At 37.1% G+C, this 21646-nt stretch overlaps 1 protein-coding gene across 1 annotated transcript in view; it reads left to right on the plus strand.

Moving 5' to 3' along the window:
- ARIH1 (ariadne RBR E3 ubiquitin protein ligase 1) overlaps nt 1–21646 on the plus strand; it is a 120954-nt gene that overhangs the window by 47719 nt on the left and 51589 nt on the right. The window contains exon 2 of the mRNA XM_079698933.1: nt 14–81. Coding sequence (XP_079555059.1) covers nt 14–81 — 68 coding nt within the window. The remainder of the gene's footprint in view (nt 1–13; nt 82–21646) is intronic.

The raw sequence follows: 21646 nt of genomic DNA on the forward strand, positions 1-21646 counted from the left end.
CCCCCTTCTTTAGAATCCAGCAACTATCACAAGAATACTCCTTAGCCACTTCAATTGGGATAAAGAGAAGCTAATGGAAAGGTAAGGAACTATATTGTCAGCTTTATACTTAGAAGTAACACAGAGAGCCTGTTGAACTGAATTTATGAGACACAAGTAAGTATGTGAACAAACCAGTGTACAAGTGGTATTTACTTTAATGTATTCCCCATCTGTAAGTTTTGCAATAAACTTAGTGTTAAGGGAGCTCAGGCTTAATATTTCTCCTTTTATTTTGGAGGTGAGGTATGGGGGCTCTGCTTCTGTGTCTTCTAAAATGTATCCTCTTGAGTACTGAGAACTAAAAATATGTAAAGGGCTTGATATATTATTGGAGCACACGAATAAGATCTTCCTTTAATTACTTAAAACCTTCATGCCCGTAAACCTTTAAATCTACCTTAGGTGTAATAATGACATTTCTTCAGTAAAAACAAAGAAGTCGCTCCAGGGATAGTATCCTTGCCACCAAAACAGCTGTTTGGACTGACTGGTTTGTTCTCTGTTTCTGTGCAGGATTAAATTCCATTGGGTATTTTCTCTCTGGAAATGTTTCTAGTTCCAAAAGGGAAGAAATTACTGGGACTGGAGAATGATAATAATAGTGCCATTCTTTATCTTTTTCTCTTCCTTAAATTGGAAATTTGGGGCACTTTGTGGTAGGATGAGAGCCTTTATTCTATCAGCCTTATTCTCTCAGTCTAAAATTAGCAATTCTAATTTTAATTTTAAAATTACAACTAGTTTTTGTTAATGAACTGAGAACCCAAATATTATGAGAAGTAAATGGAAAATATTTCCCATTTGATTTTTAAAATCAAAAGCACTTTGCAAAACAGATATTAAATAATACCAAGAATATTACCCAGTTTCTCACATCTTGCGTAACAACAATAATTCTTAATTATTGAGTCCTCTGTGCCAGGCATTATTTAATTTTATCCAGGTGATAGCTTTATGGAGCTACAAATTATCCCCACTTAATTGATATGGAAACTAAGACTTAGAGCTTGATATGTTTATCTCAGTTTTGTAACGCAAGGTGTTAGCACTCAAACTCAGGTTTGTTAGACTCCAAAGCTTATGTTCTTAAACACATACTATACAGCTTTCCCAAGGTTCATGAAGAATAAAATCCTTGACTAGTGTGATTTTTCTTTTTTTTCTTTTTCCCATGGAGCTGACCGCCTTTTTTGAAGTCAGTGGTATTTCTTAATTTTGCTCATATTTATTTTCAGACTTACTTTATGACACAAGAAAGTTTAGGAAAAAAGTAGTTTTCATTGATTACATCTGATACTCTTCTACTGAACTAGACTTATTTACAGTTTGTTTCTTATTAATATATCTCTCCAAAGACATTCTCAAGTTTGTCCTACAACACTGTTGACACTGTTGAAAGCATTTTTCAATTAAATATTGTAGAACTTAAGTGTGATGAGTATGAATTGAAAATTAGGCAGCTTCTGGGAACTTCTAGTGTGAATGAACTTTTCAGTTTCTCCTTGTAATTTCAGTTTGTTTTACATCTTCTGGAGATATGTTACTGGGTACTTGTAAATCTTTAAATAGTGTTTTTAAATCATTATGCAATATCTTTTTGTGTCATTTAATGAGTTTCACATTACTGTATCCTGTGTTGTCTGATAGTAGCACTGCTACACTTTATTTCATAATTACTAATATGTTTATATTTCACTACTGATTTACCTTAATTTGTGCTTTATATTTACCATGTTTTCTGTTTGGTTAGTTTCTTGACTACTTTCTTGGTTTGATCAAGTTTTCTTTCCCTTTTTCCCCCCCTTATAATTTCAAAGTTATATATTTTATTTCAGCTTTTCTAGGGGTCAACCTTACAATTTGTATATGCATAGTTATATGTATATGTATATGCAAAGTTTATAACAATATTTAGTCACACTATTTATATCCATGCCCTGCATAAGACAAAAACTGTAGCATACTTTTCTTCTCTATCCTCCGCTCTTCCCCTCTCAGTTGGATAAGTTGATAATATTTGAATTTTTCATTTCATGTTAAGCATTTTTACTATCAGTGTATTTAACTTATGTTTTTTTTGGCTAATTTGTTTCATGCATCCTACTGTTTTCTCCAGATGTACTTTTTTTCCCTCTAGAATAAATACATCCTTTAGTCATTTAAGTCAGGTTTCATATGTGATCAGTTTTTGAGTGCTCTAAGAGAAATCCTTAATATTCTGAAATTTTGGAGTAGGTTTTGAAAACATAGCTAGTTGGGCACTTTAAGTATGAGGACTCATGTTTTTGGTTTGGGAAATTCTTATCTGTTATTTCTTTTTTTTTTTTTTTTTTTTTTGCGGTACGCGGGCCTCTCACTGCTGTGGCCTCTCCCGTTGCGGAGCACAGGCTCCGGACGTGCAGGCTCAGCGGCCATGGCTCACGGGCCCAGCCCCGCGGCATGTGGGATCTTCCCAGACCGGGGCACGAACCCACGTCCCCTGCATCGGCAGGCGGACTCTCAACCACTGCGCCACCAGGGAAGCCCTGTTATTTCTTTAATATTATCTTTTCTCCATTCTCTTGGTGCTTTCTAGAATTCCTGTTGGTTACATGTTGAAACTTCTGGATTTTTTTCACCTTTTTTCAAAATGTTTCTTCTGTACTTGTCTTTCTGCTTTGGTCTGTGGAAGTTCCTCAGGTTTACCTTTAATTCACTAACTTGCTTTTCTTTCTGCCTCCATTCTGCTATTTAGCCATCTTGAATTGTTTACTTCAACCGTATCCAACATATTCATTTTATTCTTGTTTTGTGGATGCTGTCTCTCAACATATAACTGTTACACTAGAGTTTTCTTCTAGACTGTTTATCAATAAATAAACATAGAGAGGATTTAAAATATGAATTGGTATTTGGTGTACCCTTCAGAGTATATTATTTTCAAATTGATCACATTCTGGGCTATAATAAATTCCAAGAAAAATTGATATGTGTTCTATTTTCACTCTTGCAAAAAACTCTTAGAATCCCAAAATGGAATTATTAAAATAATTAGAACTAAATAATGGGAGGACAAATGTGGGATGTAGCTGAAGAGGTACAGGGAGATTTACAGTCTTAGTATCTATAAGAAAAAAGATAAATAGGTAGAAAACCAAGTGAGGCTTTGAAACAGGAAGTTAGAAAAATACAAAATAAACCCAAAGAGAGTAGAATAGGTATTTAAGATGAAAGCAACATTAATGAATTAGAGAACAAAAATAAATAAAGCAGAAAGATGGATCTTTGAAATGGATTTTTAAAAAGGGAAATATCAAGAGAATGAGAAAACAAGCCACTGACAGGGAGAAAATATTTGCAAAAGATATCTGTTAGCCAAAATATACAAAGAATTCTTGGAATTCAACAGTAAGAAAAAGAACCAATTTTAAAATGAGCAAAAATCTTAATAGATACCTCACTAAAGAAGATACACAGATGTCAAATAAGCGTATGAAGATATATTTAACATCATACATCATCATTAGGGCACTGCTAATTAAAATGAAGTTGCTAGTTAAAATTACCACTACACACCTATTAGAATGGCCAAAATCCAAAACACAGGGACTTCACTGGCAGTCCAGTGGTTAAGACTCCGAGCTTCCACTGCAGGGGCCATGGGTTTGATCCCTGGTTGGGGAACTAAGATCCTACATGCCACGCAGTGCGGCCAAGGGAGAAAAAAAAATTCAGAACACACCACCAAATACTGATGAGGATGTGGAGCAACAGGAACTCTCACTCATTGCTGGTGGGACTGCAAAATGGTACAGCCACTTTGCTTCTAATTTGGCAGTTTCTTACCATACAGTCCAGTCACGCATTTTGGTATTTACCCAAATGAGTTGAAAACTTAAGCCCACCAAGACCTGCACATGGGTATTCATAGCATCTTTAGTCATAATTGCTAAAACTTGGAAACAATCAAGATGTCCTTCAGGAGGTGAATGGGTGAATAAACTGTGGCACATTCAGACAATGCAATGTAATTCATTGCTAAAAAGAAATGAGCTATCAACCCATGAAAAGACACGGAAGAACCTTAAATACATATTACTAAGTGGAAGCAGCCAATCTAAAAAGGTTGCATACTGTATGATTCCGACTATATGACATTCTGGAAAAGGCAAAATTACGGAGATAATGAAAAGATCATGATTAGAGGGAGGGAAGGATGAGTATGTGGATCAAAAGGGATTTTTAGGGCAGTGAAAGTGTTCTGTATGAAACTGTTATGATGGGTATATGTCACTATACATTTGTCTAAACCCATAGAATGTACAAGCCCAAAACTGACCCCTAATGTAAATAAACTATGAACTTGGTGATAATGATGTGTCAGTAGTGTAGGTTCATTGATTGCATCAAATGTACCACTCTTATGTGAGGTGTTGATGGTGGAGGAGGTTGTGTTGTGTGTGTGTGTGGCGGCGGGGTATATGGGAAACCTCTGTAATTTCTGCTTAGTTTTGGTTTGAGCTTAAAACTGCTATTAAAAAAGTAGGACTTCCCTGGTGGCGCAGTGGTTAAGAATCCGCCTGCCAATGCAGGGGACACGGGTTTGAGCCCTAGTCCAGGAAGATCCCATATGCCGCAGAGCAACTAAGCCCGTGCACCACAACTACTGACCCTGCGCTCTAGATCCCGCGTGCCACAACTACTGAAGCCCACGCGCCTAGAGCCCGTTCTCCACAACAAGAGAAGCCACCACAATGAGAAGCCTGCGCACCGCACGAAAAGTAGCGCCCCCTCTCTGCAGCTAGAGAAAGCCCGCGCATACGAAGACCCAAAACAGCCATAAATAAATGAATGAATGGATGAATGAATGAATAAATAAATGTAAAGTCTATTTTGAAAAAAGGGAGGGAAATAAACCATTGGCAAATGTGATTTGGTAGGAGGAAAAGGCACTAATAAACAATATTGGAAATAATGCATAATTATGGTTACGAAAAATATTTCAAAATTTTAAATTAATACTGTGTATACCACTTTTACCATTAAGTTCGAAAGCTTAGAAATGGGAATTACCGCTCCCCCCCCCCAAAAAAAAATACAAAAACAACCGTGGAAAAATGTAATAAATATACTAAAAGATCCCTCTCCTTCCCCCAAAAGCACTAGATGATTTTATGGGTAAGTTCTGTCTTAATAAACCTTTAAGGAACTGCTAGTTTTTCTATGTTCTGAAAAACTATTTCAGAACATAGAAAAAGATAGGACATCATTAATTCATGTTAGCCAAATCAGAATAACCCTGGTTGTAAAATTTGACAAAGACAGCATAAGAAAACCATCTTCATTATGAACATACCTTTTGAATTCATGGATAAAATAATTGAATTGAAAGAATTAATGGTCTAGTAGGATTTCTCCTAGGAATGCAAGAATGGGTCACCATTGGAGAAAAAACTTGTCTATAACATTTACTACTTTTAACACGGTAATGAAGAGAAACCAAGAGGTAATTATAATGAATGCGAGCAATGTATTTAATAATATTGTGCATTTACCCCTGTGTTAGAAAATTTTTTTTGCAAACTAAAAAGGTAATTTCTTAGCTTAATAAAGGGTATTAACTAATAATCTACAGCAAAATTATATTTAATTTTGAAACGTTAGTTACTGGCTGTCACCACCATTTAAATGTATTGGAAGTTCTGATAAGTAAAACATGGAAAATTAAATAAGTGGCATGAAGATTGTTTTGGGGATTGGAGGATTATGGATTTTTTAAAAGATTCTTTATGCTTTTTTGTATTCTGTGAATTTTCCTCAATAATCACAGAACTGTATAATAAAATAACTATTTCAGAAAGCAAGCACTCATTTTTTTTTTTTTTTTTGCGGTACGCGGGCCTCTCACTGTTGTGGCCTCTCCCGTTGCGGAGCACAGGCTCCGGATGCGCAGGCTCAGCGGCCATGGCTCACGGGCCCAGCCGCTCCGCGGCATATGGGATCCTCCCAGACTGGGGCACGAACCCGTATCCCCTGCATCAGCAGGCGGACTCTCAACCACTGCGCCACCAGGGAGGCCCGCAAGCACTCATTTTTAATGAAAACACTTTCTTTTTAAAAAAGGAAGAGAAATTCTATATAGACAATATAATCAATAACCTAGGAGACTCAAGAGAATCAATTGATAAACTATTAAAGTGGCTCTACATTAGAATCACCTGAGAATTTTTAAAGTGCCAATGCCGAGGCCCCTTTCCATTCCTCCCTCTCCCCTCACCCCTCTCCCCTCACCCCATTAATACCCTTGGAAAATGAAAAGAAGCATGGAATGTAAGGAGGTTTAGCTTCAGTGATACTGCGCCTCCCAATTCGTGAGTATAAAAATGAAGGTTACTCATAGGATAAACTTGTAATTATTTAGGATCCCAGGAGTTACAAAGTTAGACAATATGGCCAATAAATTTTGTTACATAACATTAAAAAAAGATCTTGCTTCCCAGTGGGTAACACAGAATGTCTTCAAGTGTTATTTAGATTCATTTGACATACTTAAAGATGATTCTTAGTCAAAATTGTGAAGTGTTTTAAATTTAGTCCTCTCTACTCTTCTTTCTTATTTCCATATACTAGGCATATAAATGTTTCTTTTATTCATTAGTGAGCCATAGTCCCAGCCCTGGAGGGAGGAATTCATGGTCCAGTGGGGGCAATAAAAGTATAAATAGATTCTTGCCAATAATTCTTCTTACTTGCCCCCCCGGCCTTCTAGTCTACAGTTTAAACAGATCTGTCCTGATCCTAAAAACGAGCGATTTATTCTTTTTAAAAATACGTTTTGGTGCAGGTGGGGAGGGGCCATTTTAACTTTTTGGTCTCTTTTGTCTCTAATAGCCGTTTTCCAGACCTTTGCTGTTTTCTTTCTTACCCAGCCTTCTGCTTTTTAACTCTACAGATTTATTTCATTTCTCTTTTACAAATTAAATAGAATTTTCCCTATTCTCTAGGTTTCTTCCCATGCTTCTCCAGGTGAAGCAAAACAGAGAAAATCGGATAATCAGAAGTGCAGCAGTAACAAATCTGTCCTTCTTTAAGGCCAACCTTTCCATCTGGACTCTGATTCTATCATAATTTTTGTGGGATGTTCCTTCCATTATTTCATTTGTCATATCTTGAACCATCTCCTTTTCTGGTGTTATCAGTCAGGCTTTTTAGTTGTCAACAAACTTTAAGAGGTTAAGTGGAAAAGACATTACGTATTGAGAATCAGCCACGAAGTGTGTGAGTCCAAGAAAATGCCAGAAATCAGAGTCAAACTATTCTAATGGAAGAGCTGTTGCTGTTGCCATTGGGCACGGGCATCACAGCTCGTAGCATCAAATATTGGGCACGTGACACCATGACTAGTACTTCTGCTATTGCAGCCTTTGAAAGCTGGGTATCTCCTTACCTCTTTGGTAGAATGAATTTCTCATGGACCCTTCTTCAGTACTATACATAAACTAAAGATCACCCTGCTCCTGCCAGGCATTTATCCTCCCAGCAGGAGAGACTGAGAAAGTGAGTTGTCCTTCTCTTTCTTTTTATGACAATTCCAGCTTCTGTCTGCCTTTCTGAATCTTCTATTTATTTATTTATTTATTTATTTTAATTAATTAATTTATTTTTGGCTACGTCTTCGTTGCTGCGCATGGGCTTTTCTCTAGTTGTGGAGAGCAGGGGCTACTCTTTGTTGCGGTGCGCAGGCTTCTCATTGTGGTGGCTTCTCTTGTTGCAGAGCACGGGCTCTAGGCATGTTGGCTTCAGTAGTTGTGGCACGCAGGCTTAGTTGCTCCACGGCATGTGGGATCTTCCTGGACCAGGGCTCGAACCCATGTCCCCTGCGTTGGCAGGCGGATTCTTAACCACTTTGGCACCAGGGAAGTCCCCTCTTTATTTCTTTTTTTTTTTTTTTTTTTTTTTTTTTTTTTTTTTTTTTTTGCGGTACGCGGGCCTCTCACTGCCGTGGTCTCTCCCGTTGCGGAGCACAGGCTCCGGATGCGCAGGCTCAGCGGCCATGGCTCACGGGCCCAGCCGCTCCGCGGCATATGGGATCCTCCCAGACCGGGGCACGAACCCGTATCCCCTGCATCGGCAGGCGGACTCTCAACCACTGCGCCACCAGGGAGGGCCCTCTTTATTTCTTATACTACACATTAGTAGTACAGAACTTTTAAGGTGGTCACCAAATTCATTTTTGTGTTGCCTCAACTTTGGAAATGTTTCCTTTATCTGACCACAGGGTTTCTGTGTGTGTCAATATAGGCTATTAGCTCCACAGCTCTAGGGAGCACCTTTGGAATTATACTGTCATGGGCCCTCTCCTAGCATGCCTTTCTTATTGTCCTGTGTTCTGATTGTTCTTCAAAACCCTACTTAAGGTTTACGTCTAAGATGACTTTTCTTATTTCTCAAGACAGTTAATTACTCTTTCCTTTGTGCTTTAATATGTATTTGGTTTGATATTTCACCACTTCTGTTAGAGTTCCTTGTGTAGAAAATACCTCACTAGTCTTTCATTCCTAGCACCTAACACAACTCCTAATATATATAGTTAGTGTTTAGTAAATATTTTAATTAAATTCAGCCCATTCTAGGTTTTGTTTTCTACAATAGAACTTTTATTTAACTTATTACGTGCATGTAAATCAGATTTTCGTTTGGCAGGAGTTAGAGCCAAAACACCCCCACCACAGCCACCCTGTGCCAAATTAAGCTCCTTTAAAGTTGGTAACAAGTAAAAAGTCGGTTATCTTCTTTCCTGCAGCTGAGATTCTTCTCTTACAGGTATTTTAAGACTCATTTTAGTTGACAGTATATAAGGTGAGTGTAAATGAGTTAACTGGCCTGTCTGAGGTGAGGGGAAATACAGGTGGCTGATGACTCACTACTTTAAAATGGACTGGTATGATCAAAGAATCTTAAAAACCGGTATCAGTCTTTTCCAGACTATGTTACAAATAGCTTTTCACTTTTCATTCTGAAGCATTAACACCCATTTAGTGATTAGGTATTAGAGTTAGCCCTTGTATATTATTATGATAGTATGGAGCTTTCCTTATACACATTAATAATAGTATATCATTTCACAGTTAACTGCTGGAATGTGAAAGTAAATTTGGTTTGTCAGATGTCTGGCTTTTGTGATAGCATTCACTACTATTCTACAGTATAGTGAGGTCTTTCCTCTTTAAACAACTCAGGTATTATTGGGGAACAGTGTGTGGAAAGCAGCAAATGTACTGTCTTATTATACTATAGTGGTTAAGAACATGGATCTTTGCTCCACCACCTACTAGCTGTATGAACTTGGAGCAGTTTTCTCCTTTATTTACCTCATGTGAACTTATTTCCTTTTATTTTTTAAATCCATTCTGTTGTCCCTAGTCTCCCTGCTATCTTGCTGCTTTATAAATTTCAAGAATTAGTTATGTGTAAGACATTGAGCAGAAGTTTAGTGATGAAGAGGTACACGCAACAATGTATCATATGTAGTTTCTATCCCCAAGGTACTTAGATACAAAGTTTTATGGGAATACATAAAAGGTTATTTGTTTCTCTTTTTTTTCCCCACTGCTGAATATGGTTGTCTTTATTATTTTCTTGCCTAGCCCTATCTAAACAAAATGAAACTACAGGACTGAAATTAACAACCCATTAAAATTAGTAATAAGGTATGAAAATTATGAAGCTTTTTTTTTTTTTTCAGGTAGTTAAGGGTAGTTATATTATTTAAAGTATGCAAAGTCCAGAGAGCCAGGGTAAGCTCTCCAAGGCTTCCTGGGGTAAGGGAGAGTGTCAAGGGGAACCTTGAAATTTGAAAGATAGAGGGAACACATGACTTCAAAGTATAGGCTAGAAATTTCACTTAAAAGAAAATAACATTTCTGACAATATTGACAAGAGCAACAATAGTACCTGCACAGTAGGATTGTGAGGAAGGAGAGAGACTGCCTGTAGGAAAAAGGAATTTTACATTAAAATAAGACAAGTTTCAAACTTACCTATTTTAACTATGATAGTGTTTCTACTATAGAGATCAGATGGTTAAAAGATGGTAGAAGGTAATGATTCTAAAAGAAAATGAAAACAGCATTGACCTTTTTTTCTACTTAGCTCAGAACTCATTCATTTTGTGCACTATAGAGAGTGATGTGTGAGGCGTTTTATCATTATCAAAGGGTGCATCAAAATAGATGATTTTTTCCCCCGTGTGTTTTTCACTGTAAAAGATGTCTGTTTTTTATGACAAGCTTTAAAAACTTGTTAAAAAGGTTTGGTTTTCAACACATACAAAAGGTTATTAAAATCTGAAATAAAAATGCTGCTTTGGCTCAGATCTTGGCCTGCTAGTCTGCATGCAGAACTCTTCTGGCCCACGCAGACACAGAGGCACGTGGAGCTTTTCCCTTCTGGCTCCATAAAAGGCTATTTCTGACTTAGGTGAGAAAGAATTTATTGATGAGATGGCATTTGATTGGACCTGGAAGGGCGGGGGGTGGAAGAGCAATGTGGAAATCTGGGCATTTCAGGTTCAGAAAATAAGTTGGTGTGGAGGGAGTTGAAGGAACATGTATTGAATGGTAATGAGATTTAGAGTGGCTAGAGTACATGAAGAATAGAGGGGAAATGATTGGATGTGTTTAGTAGGAAGTACATTATGGAGGACCTTGAATGCTTAGCAAATAAATTTGGACTTCTTTCCTATTGAGTAAGTTTTATGCAGAAATGTAATACAAGAGCATTATTGTAGAAAAAAATCTTACAGTAGCAGTATAAGCTGATTAGAGGCAGGAAGGCGAATTGGAAGACTATTTCAATAATACAGATAAAAGGAAAACGTTGGCTTGACTTAAGTTGGTGACAGTTAATTGAAAGCAGAGTGTTGATGTAAGAGATGTGAAGGAGTTTTAACTGAGACAGAAAATACAGGAGACTGGGAAACTTCTGGTAATTTGGACTATTCCATCCACTAAATACAATAATACAAGCTAGATGAAATATTGAAACATCTTTTAAAAAATCAAGAACATCAAAGAATGACTTCCCTGGTGGTGCAGTGGCTAAGAATCCGCCTGCCAGTGCAGGGGACACGGGTTCGAGCCCTGGTCCGGGAAGATCCCACATGCCACGGAGCAACTCAGCCCTTGTGCTATAACTACTGAACCGGCGCTCTAGAGCCCATGAGCCACAACTGTTGAGCCCATGTGCCACAACTACTGAAGCCTGTGTGCCTAGAGCCTGTGCTCCACAACAAGAGAAGCCACCGCAATCAGAAGCCCGTGCACTGCAACGAAGAGTAGCCCCCACTCGCCGCCAACTAGAGAAAGCCCACGCACAGCAACAAAGACCCAAAGCAGCCAAAAATAAATAAATGAATAAATTTAAAAAGAAAGAACATCAAAGAATTAGAAAAATAGGAATTACAGTGTTAAGGCCCAAGAGAATGTGGAAATCTAGACAAATGAGCCAAGCACCGCAGTCTGCTTTGCCCTAGAAGTATGTGCTGATCCAGAAGAGGTGGCTAAGAGACTGAGCTGTGATTTTTGTTGCCCTTTGGTTAGTGGGAAAAAAGTTGGAGTTCTCGGCCCACCGAGAGTGGGGATTAGGTAAACCAGCTCCTCTAAAGACTGAAGATATATTCAGGTCATCTGGGTGGCCCAGAAAACCTTAAGCCTTGAACTTAGATTAAGATGGTCCCAGGCTGTTAATGTACCCAGGCACTTGACAGAAGCAAGTGTAAATCTTTTCTAGGGAAAGAACATAAGGCCTCACTCAGACTACTTCCTCAAATTATTTTTGTAATGAAAACATACTAATTTGGGACTCCAGATGTTAGAATTAGTCAGACATAGACTAAAATGGGTATGCTATCATAAGGGAACTAGAAAGTATGAGCTGTTGTACAGATTTGAAAAAAAACCTTATTAAATAAGCAAAATTAACTCAGTGGACTAGTTTAACAGTAGGTTGGACAAAGCTAAAGAGAGGTTTAGTGTACTAGAAGATCAAAACACTTCAGAATTAAGCACAGACAATAAAAGATGGAAAATACACAAGAGAAGTTAAGAAAATAGAAGATAGAACAAGAAGATCTCCCTTGAGTTTAGAAAAAGAGGAGAAAATGGGGCAGAGATGATATTCGAAGGTAAAATGGCTAATTTTCCAGATTGGTAAGAGACAAAATTGCCCTAAGAAGCTTGACAGTTCCCATGCATAATAAAATACTGTTTCATTGATTGTAAGATGTAGTTTTTCACATCTTAGAAATCTGAATGCATCTTTCTTTTTTTTTTTTAAAGATTCAGGATTACTCTTATTTTATTTTATTTATTTATTTTTGGCTGCATTGTGTCTTCATTGCTGCCCACGGGTTTTCTCTAGTTGTGGCGAGCGGGGGCTACTGTTCGTTGTGGTGCGCGGGTCTCTCACTGCGGTGGCTTTGCGGAGCACAGGCTCTAGGCACATGGGCTCAGCAGTTGTGGCACGTGGGCTCTAGAGCACAGGGTCAGTAGTTGTGGCACACGGGCTTGGCTGCTCCACGGCATGTGGGATCTTCCCAGGCCAGGGCTCGAACCCGCGTCCCCTGCGTTGGCAGGCGGACTCTCAACCACTGCGCCACCAGGGAAGCCTTGAATGCATCTTTCAATTGACGGCACCTTACAGTCCAACAAGATTGAAAATGTGACTTATGTAAAAATTTTCCCATTTCACTTTCTGATAAGATCATGAAATTTTGGTACTAAAGAATTTTATTTTATTTTTAAAAATTAATTAATTAGTTAATTTTTGGCTGTGCGGAGTCTTTGTTGCTGCTCGTGGGCTTTCTCTAGTTGCCCTGAGCGGGGTCTACTCCTCATGGTGGTGCGCGTGCCTCTGATTGCGGTGGCCTCTCTCGTTGCAGAGCACAGGTTCCAGACACGCGGACTTCAGTAGTTGTGGCTCGTGGGCTCTAGAGCGCAGGCTCAGTAGCTGCGGCGCACGCGCTTAGTTGCTCCATGGCATGTGGGATCCTCCTGGCCCAGAGCTCGAACTCGTGTCCCCTGCATCGGCAGGCGGATTCCCAACCACTGCACCACCAGGGAAGCCCCCCAAAGCATTTTAGATTTTATGAAATATGGTAAAAAGAAATCCACATTTTAAAACATCATAGTGAAACTATAAAAATAAAGAGAAAATCATAAAAGCAATAAAGATGCAAGAAAGATTACTTTTAAAAAGTGTGAGAGGACTTCCCTGGTGGTGCAGTGGTTGAGAGTCCGCCTGCTGATGCAGGGGACACGGGTTTGTGCCCCAGTCCAGGAGGATCCCACATGCCGCGGAGCGGCTGGGCCCGTGGGCCATGGCCGCTGGGCCTGCGCCCCGGTCCGGGAGGATCCCACATGCTGCAGAGCGGCTGGGCCCATGAGCCATGGCCGCTGGGCCTGCGCGTCCGGAGCCCGTGCTCCACGGCGGGAGAGGCCACAGCAGTGAGAGGCCCGCGTACCGCAAAAAAAAAAAAAAAAAAAAAATTGTGAGAGTGTGTGTGTATGTAATGTATATAGAGGGAAGAATAGATATAGAAAGTGTATATTATACTTACATTCTTCTAGAGAACAGCTGACTTCTCAATAGCAAAAGTGGAAGTGATGGTAGGATGATACCTCAGTAGGTGAAAGAAAGTAAGTGCTAAGCTAGAATAGTGTAATCATAGAAAATGTATTTAGAAACAGTGCTATCTTTTAATTAATATAGATGGCTTTATGTTGTACCTAGCCTTTATATTTTTTTAAGCCAATATTTAAAATTCTATCAGTGTTGATTTAAATCTCAAATATTCATAATTGCTATTTAAGCAACTATTTGAATGTTAAGGGGAAAAAATTGTGGAATGTAGCCTAATTTGTGCTAAAAAGTGTATAAATTAGTGTTAAGTGCATGTATCAGGATAGTAATGAGCTAAGCATTCATCTTAAGCCTCAAGTTAATGAGCTAGATGTGTCAAGATAGAAAAAGAGCAACAAAATAAATTAAGAGAAAATAGAAGAAGAAATAACAGAGCAGACTTTAATAAAATGGAAAAGAAACATACAGTAAAGGGGATTAAGAAGCCAAAAGATGAGATTAGCCAAGGAAAGAAAGCACAAATAATATCAGTAATGAAAAGGAATGTCACTTTGGATCCTGCAGATATTTTAAAAAAACCACGAAAACCCAACCTCATAAGATATTGTGAATAACTGTGTTGAAATTTGAAATGAAATGGATAAGTTCTTAGAAATTTGCAATTCATAAAAATTTACATAAGAAATAAAAAACCCATATGGGGCTATAACTATAAAGTGAAATTTTCTATAAAGTCCAAGTCCAGATGGATATACTAGAAATTTCTACCAACATTTAATGAGACAGTAGCTCTAACCTTATATAACTTTATATTAGAAAACAGAAAAAGAGGATCCTTCACCTTCTTAAGTCTATCACAATCTTGATACAAAACCCAAAGAAAAATTACAGGTTCTATCATGTAAATAGATGCAAACAAAGGGAAACAAAAACCCAAAGTATTTGCAAATTGAATTCAGCAATACGTAAAAAAGATAATACTCCAGCATGGCCAGCTGAGATTTATCCCAGGAATGCTAGGTTAGTTTAACCTGAAACAATTAAATATGGTTGGTCAGTTAACAAATTAATGAGAATAATATTTCAGTAGATGCAGAGGAGCAGTTGCTAAAAATTAGTAATCATTCATAATTTTAAAAAAACCATTGGCAAACTGGGCATTAAAGGGAACTTTCTTAATCTAATAAATCTGTAAAAACATCTGTAGGAGATATCATAGTTCATGCTGAGATGTTGAAAATATTTCTCTTTTAGATGGAGTTCAAGACATGGGTGTCTGTTATCTTCACTTATGTTCAACATTCACTTCATACTGAGGGAGATCCTAGCCAGTAGTATACCGAAAATAATAATAATAAAGTATAATGGTTGTAAGGCAGATGCTAAATAGTTAATATTCACTGATGATATGAATTGTTTACATTGAAAATCCAAAGAAGTCTACAGATAAGTTCTTAAAATAAATGATTTTAGAAAGAAATATAAATTTTTTATTTTTTTCTCAGCATTTACATGCATATCTTTGACCCAGTAATTCCACTCACAGGTATATATACCTAACAGAAAGAAATAGGCATGTCTAAACTGAAAGTTGTATGTAAGCATGTTCATAGCAGCGTTACCCATACCAGCTCCAAACTACAAACAACCCAAATGTCTATAGATAGATACACAATTGTGGTATATTTATATAACTTCAGCAATTAAATATAAATGAACTAGAGCTATGAGTGACTACATAGATGAATCTTAAAAACTGTTATATTGAGTGAAAGGAAAACAAATTCGACAGAATACTTATCCCCTATATGGTTCTGTTTATATGAAATTCAAAAACAGGCAAAAATAAGTTATATTCTTTAAGGGTGCATATTTAGGTGGTAAAACTCTAAAGAAAAATGGGGTAGTGATTATCTCTGGGGGAAAGAGGAGCTTGTTACTGAGAAAGGGATGTTTGGAGGGTTTCTGAAGTACTAGCAGTTTTCTAGTTCTTGTCCTGGGTTGTGTGATGCCCCCTGGATCTCCTTATTCCCTGAATTCTTATCACATTTACTGTTAAGTCATTTTGACTTCCTGAAGTTAGGTACTATTTTCTATACTTCCCTAAGCATTCTCCTCCTACCTCTTGCATACTTAGAATGACATACTGCAAATAGCTGTAGGTCTCTTTCCTTCAAAGCAATTAACATTACCGCTAACTAGCACATTTCCCACATATGGTTGGTTAATCTGTGAGGGAACTATGTAAAAATGATCTTAATTATATACTGTCTCTCTTTTTTTTTTTTTGCGGTACGCGGGCCTCTCACTGTTGTGGCCTCTCACGTTGCAGAGCACAGGCTCCGGACGCGCAGGCTCAGCGGCCATGGCTCACCGGCCCAGCCACTCCGCGGCATTTGGGATCCTCCCTGACTAGGGCACGAACCCATGTCCCCTGCATTGGCAGGCGGACTCTCAACCACTGCACCACCAGGGAAGCCCCTGTCTCATATTTTGGTAACTTATTCTTGGTTTTAGCATAGAGAGATTTTTAAACATACTTTGGTTTATAGGCTCTTAACATTGACAACCTGTGGGCTTCCGTTAAATATATTGAAACACCGTTATCAGAATAATAAAAGGGTATTTCTTTTTGTACTCAAAGAAATCATTTTTGTCTTTAATTGGAATCAGACCCATTATTGCATAAATCACAAGTAGCTTATTTCATTTTATTTACTGAGTTGTGCTGTTCATGTGTAACAGGAGGAAAAGACCATTGAGCTGAGCAGAGCAGAGGGTGTAGACTTCCCTTGCATGCACATATCTGGACAGAGGGCACAGAAACCACTGTCTTTGTTTTCTTTGAAGTAAAACATAGTTTAAAAAAATAGTATTGGTTCTTGTCATTTTGGGGGCCGTGGTCTCTTGAGAGCCATGGTCTCTTTTGAGAAATTAATAAAAGCTTTGGATTCTCAGGGGAGGGGAATGAGCATGTGTAAATAAGATAGAATGTTTTGGGTACTGTACAGTTGTTGAAGTGCCAGGGGTTTCAGGTTAGAAGAACTTGGTAAATTGGAATAATCATAATCAAGCCAAAGAACATGGACAACTACCAGTGAAGATGACACATGCGTATTTAAGTGTGGCTGGAATACCCAGTGAAACCAGCATCTGTGTCTTCTGAGGCCTCTAGTGTAGAGTTCTCTCTTCTCTGTTATGAAGGGAATAGTTATTAGCTTCTTCTTACGATGTCCGGCGTAGTTTCAGATCTGCCTTGAAAGTTCATATGAGAATGAAGTCTTATTCTTCAAAAAAGTCTTTTAATTAGCAAAATATTGATAGTAGGTAAAGCTGGATGGTGGGTATGTGGGAGTTCAAGTTATTTTTCTTTTGGCTTTTGTGTATTTAAATTGTTCTGTAATAAATGGGAATGGGAGCCTTTTTGGAAGATGGCATAGTTATTGTTTCTGTTATGATTTTGCTAATTGAAGCCTAGATGGAGTTATCTTAGATCTGTTTCGCTGTGGTTAGTTTTCTTGATACACTTGCCTTCATCAAGACTTAGAACCAAAAGGATAAAGTATGGAAGAACACAGAAAGGTTCTTAAAAATTATACAATAAGATTTTTGTACTGCAACTTGAAAGTAATATTATCAGTATTTAGTAACTTTTTTGTCGAGTGGTCTTTTGTTTAGCAGTAAGCAAGCCCAGGAGATTTTTTTTTAGTATCCTGCTGGGTTTTTGGTTTTGTTTTGTTTTAGGTTGCATTTTCCCCTATAGGGGAAAAAAATCTATCAGAATCTCAAAAAGTATTTCTTTCTTAAAAATACATAATCAGTACATTTACTTAGCTATAAACCATGTATAATAATATTAAAATATGAGCTAAATTTATCTTTTAGACTAGCATAAAAAACCCAAAACTTTGAAAGCAAGTTTTTACAGACTTGTGTATGTCCTCGTTAGATCTTTTTTCTTACGAGGACCAAAAGTCTTCCTTAGAAAAAAAGATTTTCTATCCCTAAATCCTTAGACAGTTAACTAGTTCTCTGGAATTCTGAACTTTACTTAGTAGAGGTTCATATGTTTGCTAGTTAACCTTATATTCTAATTTTAGTCCTTTTGAAAGAATACCTTTAAAAACCACAAAGAATGTGGTAAATCTTTTAATTTGTTTAAAGTTTACCTTCTACTTCAGGAGCCCTTTTTAAATTTAAATTTTTATCTAAGTAACACAATTAAAGTTACTGAAAGGTTTTAAGTTTTATTTTAAGCTTTTAAGGGGGTTATAATGAAAAATAGTGCTCAAATCATCAGTTCTAATCTCATTCCCCAAAAGAAAAAGAACTCTTCAGTAATTCTTAATGACTTGCTTATACTACCATACAATATTAGATCTACTGGCTTCTTTCTATGGAAGATGAGGAATAAGCTCTGAAAATAATGTTTATATGTAAAGACTGGAGAAAGCCTTATCTCCTGGTGTGTCTACTCTCTTCTTCCGTTTTGCTGGTTTAAGACACGTTTTCATTCATTATCTATTATTTTTGCTTTTTATAAATATGGCAGTTTTTATTCATCCATAAGATATAAATGGAAATCTTTTCCTTTGCACCTTTGATATTTTTCCTTAAATATACCTTTTCTAAAAGTGGGAAGAATTACACCGTTTAGAAGCAGGTTAATGGGGCAAAGGATGGTTGAAATGGCAATTCCTAGAAGAGATGTTGATGTCACAGATCTTTTTTAGTGCTTTGTCAGAACATAAAGTATAGAATAATTGTAACTGTTTTGTTGCCTTTTGAAATTGAAATCCGGTACCCATAAAATGCCACATGAGAACGTGAAGCAAAAATTATTTGGTTATTTAGAAGTAAAAGTTCGTTTACTTCTATACATGTTTATTTGTGGATATATATATATATAATTATTTTAATAAATTTTCATATATATGTTTGTGTGTTTTAGCTCTCTCTCAGGCTTATAGTAGTAGATAAGTGATGTATAAAAATGTATGGGAGCATTAAAGACCTATAAGGAGAATTGAACTCTGGTAACCCAAAAATAAGCAGTAGAAAAGCCCAGTATATAACTTTAAATTAGCTTAACAGTTTTGCTTTTCCCATTTTGTTGTGAAAATAAGTACAACATCAACAGTGATCTTTTTATGAAGTATGAAGCCCTAGTGGCTTTTAAAATAAACTCACAATGACAAAATTAAATATTGACGTGGCAAACAGTGATGCTAGTCATTCAGAATTCAAGAAGAAACTTTAGCCAGTGATATACCCCACCTGCCATGTCTCCCCTCTCCATAACCAGACATAGTTTTTAAGCTGTAACTCTTCCTGCCTTGAAATTTAATTCTTGTTATGTGGTATATTTCTGTCTAATAGTCAAGGAAAATGAAAAATTAAGATCTAGATTTTCTGGAAGGTTGGCTGATTAAGTGCCAGTTTGCTTAACTATATTTATATAAACATACTGAACAGAAAGAACCTTAGAGAGAGAAGAGGATTTATAATCTCTACTGAAGAACCTCTCAAATCGCCCTTCTAACAATCTTTTTGGTGGTGGGTCTTGCAGGATCTTAGTTCCCCAATCAGGGATCGAACCCAGGGCCCTGGCAGTGAGAGCACAGAGTCCTAACCACTGGACCTCCAGGGAATTCCTAGCCATTCTAACAGTCTTTAATCTAGGCCATGTGAGAGATGGGGTGGGGATACTCTAATCATGCCCTTGCCCCACCGAGGAAAGGCTGGACTGAAGGAAAAACCACACTGCTATTCTGTTTTTCTTTTCATCAATATGATTTTCTCAAAAGGATGGGCAAATTTTGCAGGAAAGGAGGGCAGCAGTGTCCTACCATAATCTTTGCAGCTGTTGACCAAAGTCAGTGAAGCAGAGAGAAATATGTGTGTTAACTCATTAAACAAGGTACCTGAACTTCAGTGCTTCACACTGAATTAGTCTCTCTTCATTTTGGTCTGTTTTTCACAGGCAAGGGTGTATGTAAGAGCCAGCAAACTGAAGGAACTTTCAAATATATAGTGACCAGGTATACAAACTGTAGGGAGTTAAGAATCCACCTGTATTCTTGAGCATAGTAGTAGTCCTTAAGAAAACTATCATAATTAGCAGGCTGAAAAAACCTTCTTTGTTCTTTTAAGAAGATTAAAGTAAACATAGACTATGAGATTAGGGATCAAAGATAAACTGATGAAACAACAGAACAAGACGAAAAGGAAGCGGACAGAACTAAGAAAAAAAATAAAGGGACAAGCAGTAATCTTGCAGAAGATAAAACCACGTTGGCAACCGCAAGAAATAGAGCAGATACTATGGAAAATGGAGATACGTAAGAAAAGAAAAGGACAAAGAAGGAATTAGTAGATGGTAGACAGGGAGGAAAATTAGCAAAGGCTGGGTACAAATCAAGCAGGTCTTAATAACTAAAAGCTCTTGAAGTAATTACTACCTGAATGGCATTTCAAAAGAGAAAGTTAAATGCTCAGATAAACCCTACAGAACTAAACTTAAAGAATGAAGAAACCTTGTATATATGTCAGTTGAAAAATGATTTGAATTATAAAATGAGAATTATTTTGATCACAGACTTCAATAACAGTGGGTACCAGAAGAAAATGGAGGCTGTCAGTATAGAGAATATTGGGGGTGGGGTGAGTAGGATTTTGGCCAAAGTGAGCATTTGAATACAATTAAACATTTTAATTATGTCTAAGTAATTAATTAGGGCTATCAAGCTTAGGAAACAAAAAGCAGTTTTTACTATTCTTGAAAGAAAAGCTATATAATGTCAAAACAGTGTAATTAGTGAAAAAATTATGTAAAATGACAATCAACTGGGAAAAGCTCCAGGAAGTTCCAAACAAAACTATAGGGTTAAGTGTAGGGTCATATAATACAAGGACAATCAGTGTATCATTGAAAGTTGGCAAAATAGCTTTAAGTACCCATTTTAAGTTATGTTTAGTAAAAATAAATTAGACTTCAGTATCTTCTGGAAAACTATAGCAGAGTCATTGGTGGACAAAGCAAGTAATAAATAAAAATAAAGAACAAATTTTAAAATGTTACATTTCTGTAAGATGGAACTTAATAAATGAAAAAAATTTCTAGGCCTGCCTGCTGTGATCAGCAATATGAGTGGATTCTTCAACTCCCCATTCTGTTTACCTGGGCTGTATTTGAAAGCTATTTGCCTTCTATAATAGACCAAAAACTATAAACTCTAATATATTGCTATCTTTAAGAAATATTCCTAAATAAAGGAATTCAGATTTATTATCAGGTATCATTAAGAAGTCACTCTTTTCTTTAAAAAGAAATTGAACGCTTATAGTAAGATTCTTCTAGGTACTAGGGCTACCTCAGTAATAAAATAGTCCTCATGGGGTTTACATTCTAGCAGGAAAAACATAAACGGCGATTACAGAGTTAGTAATGTGATGTGTCGCACTGGAGTACAAAGTACTGTGAGGACGTAATACAAGGGAACCTTACCTAATTGGAGGGGGAGGAGCTGTCGAAGAAGATTTGTTTGAGGAAGTGCAGTTCAAGCTGAGACATAAAGTAAATGGTTAGACATTTGGCTTAAAATAAAATGGAATCCCTGCTTTCCTCCTTACTACACAAAAATAATTTCCATGTGAATCAACAGTTTTAATGGAAACAGTTAAAAGGAATGATCTAAATCATGAATAATTTTTATAGTCTTTGGGTATAGAGATCTTTTTAAAAACTTCATATGAAATCCATAAATCACAACAGTTTTGCATCGTAAATTTACCTACATAAAAATTAAAAGTGGCAATTAAACACCATTAAGCAGGATTCAAAGGCAAGTTAGAAGCTGTGGGAAGAAAGCAATCCATAAAACAAAGGGTTATCTTCCTGTTTACATACTAAACTCATAAAATAATAACAGAATCTTCACAGAAAAATTAGTGAAGTTCAGCTTCACTAATAAAGAAATGCAAG

Source organism: Hyperoodon ampullatus, assembly GCF_949752795.1.
Source record: "Hyperoodon ampullatus genome assembly, chromosome: 3".
Lineage (NCBI taxonomy): Eukaryota > Metazoa > Chordata > Mammalia > Artiodactyla > Ziphiidae > Hyperoodon > Hyperoodon ampullatus.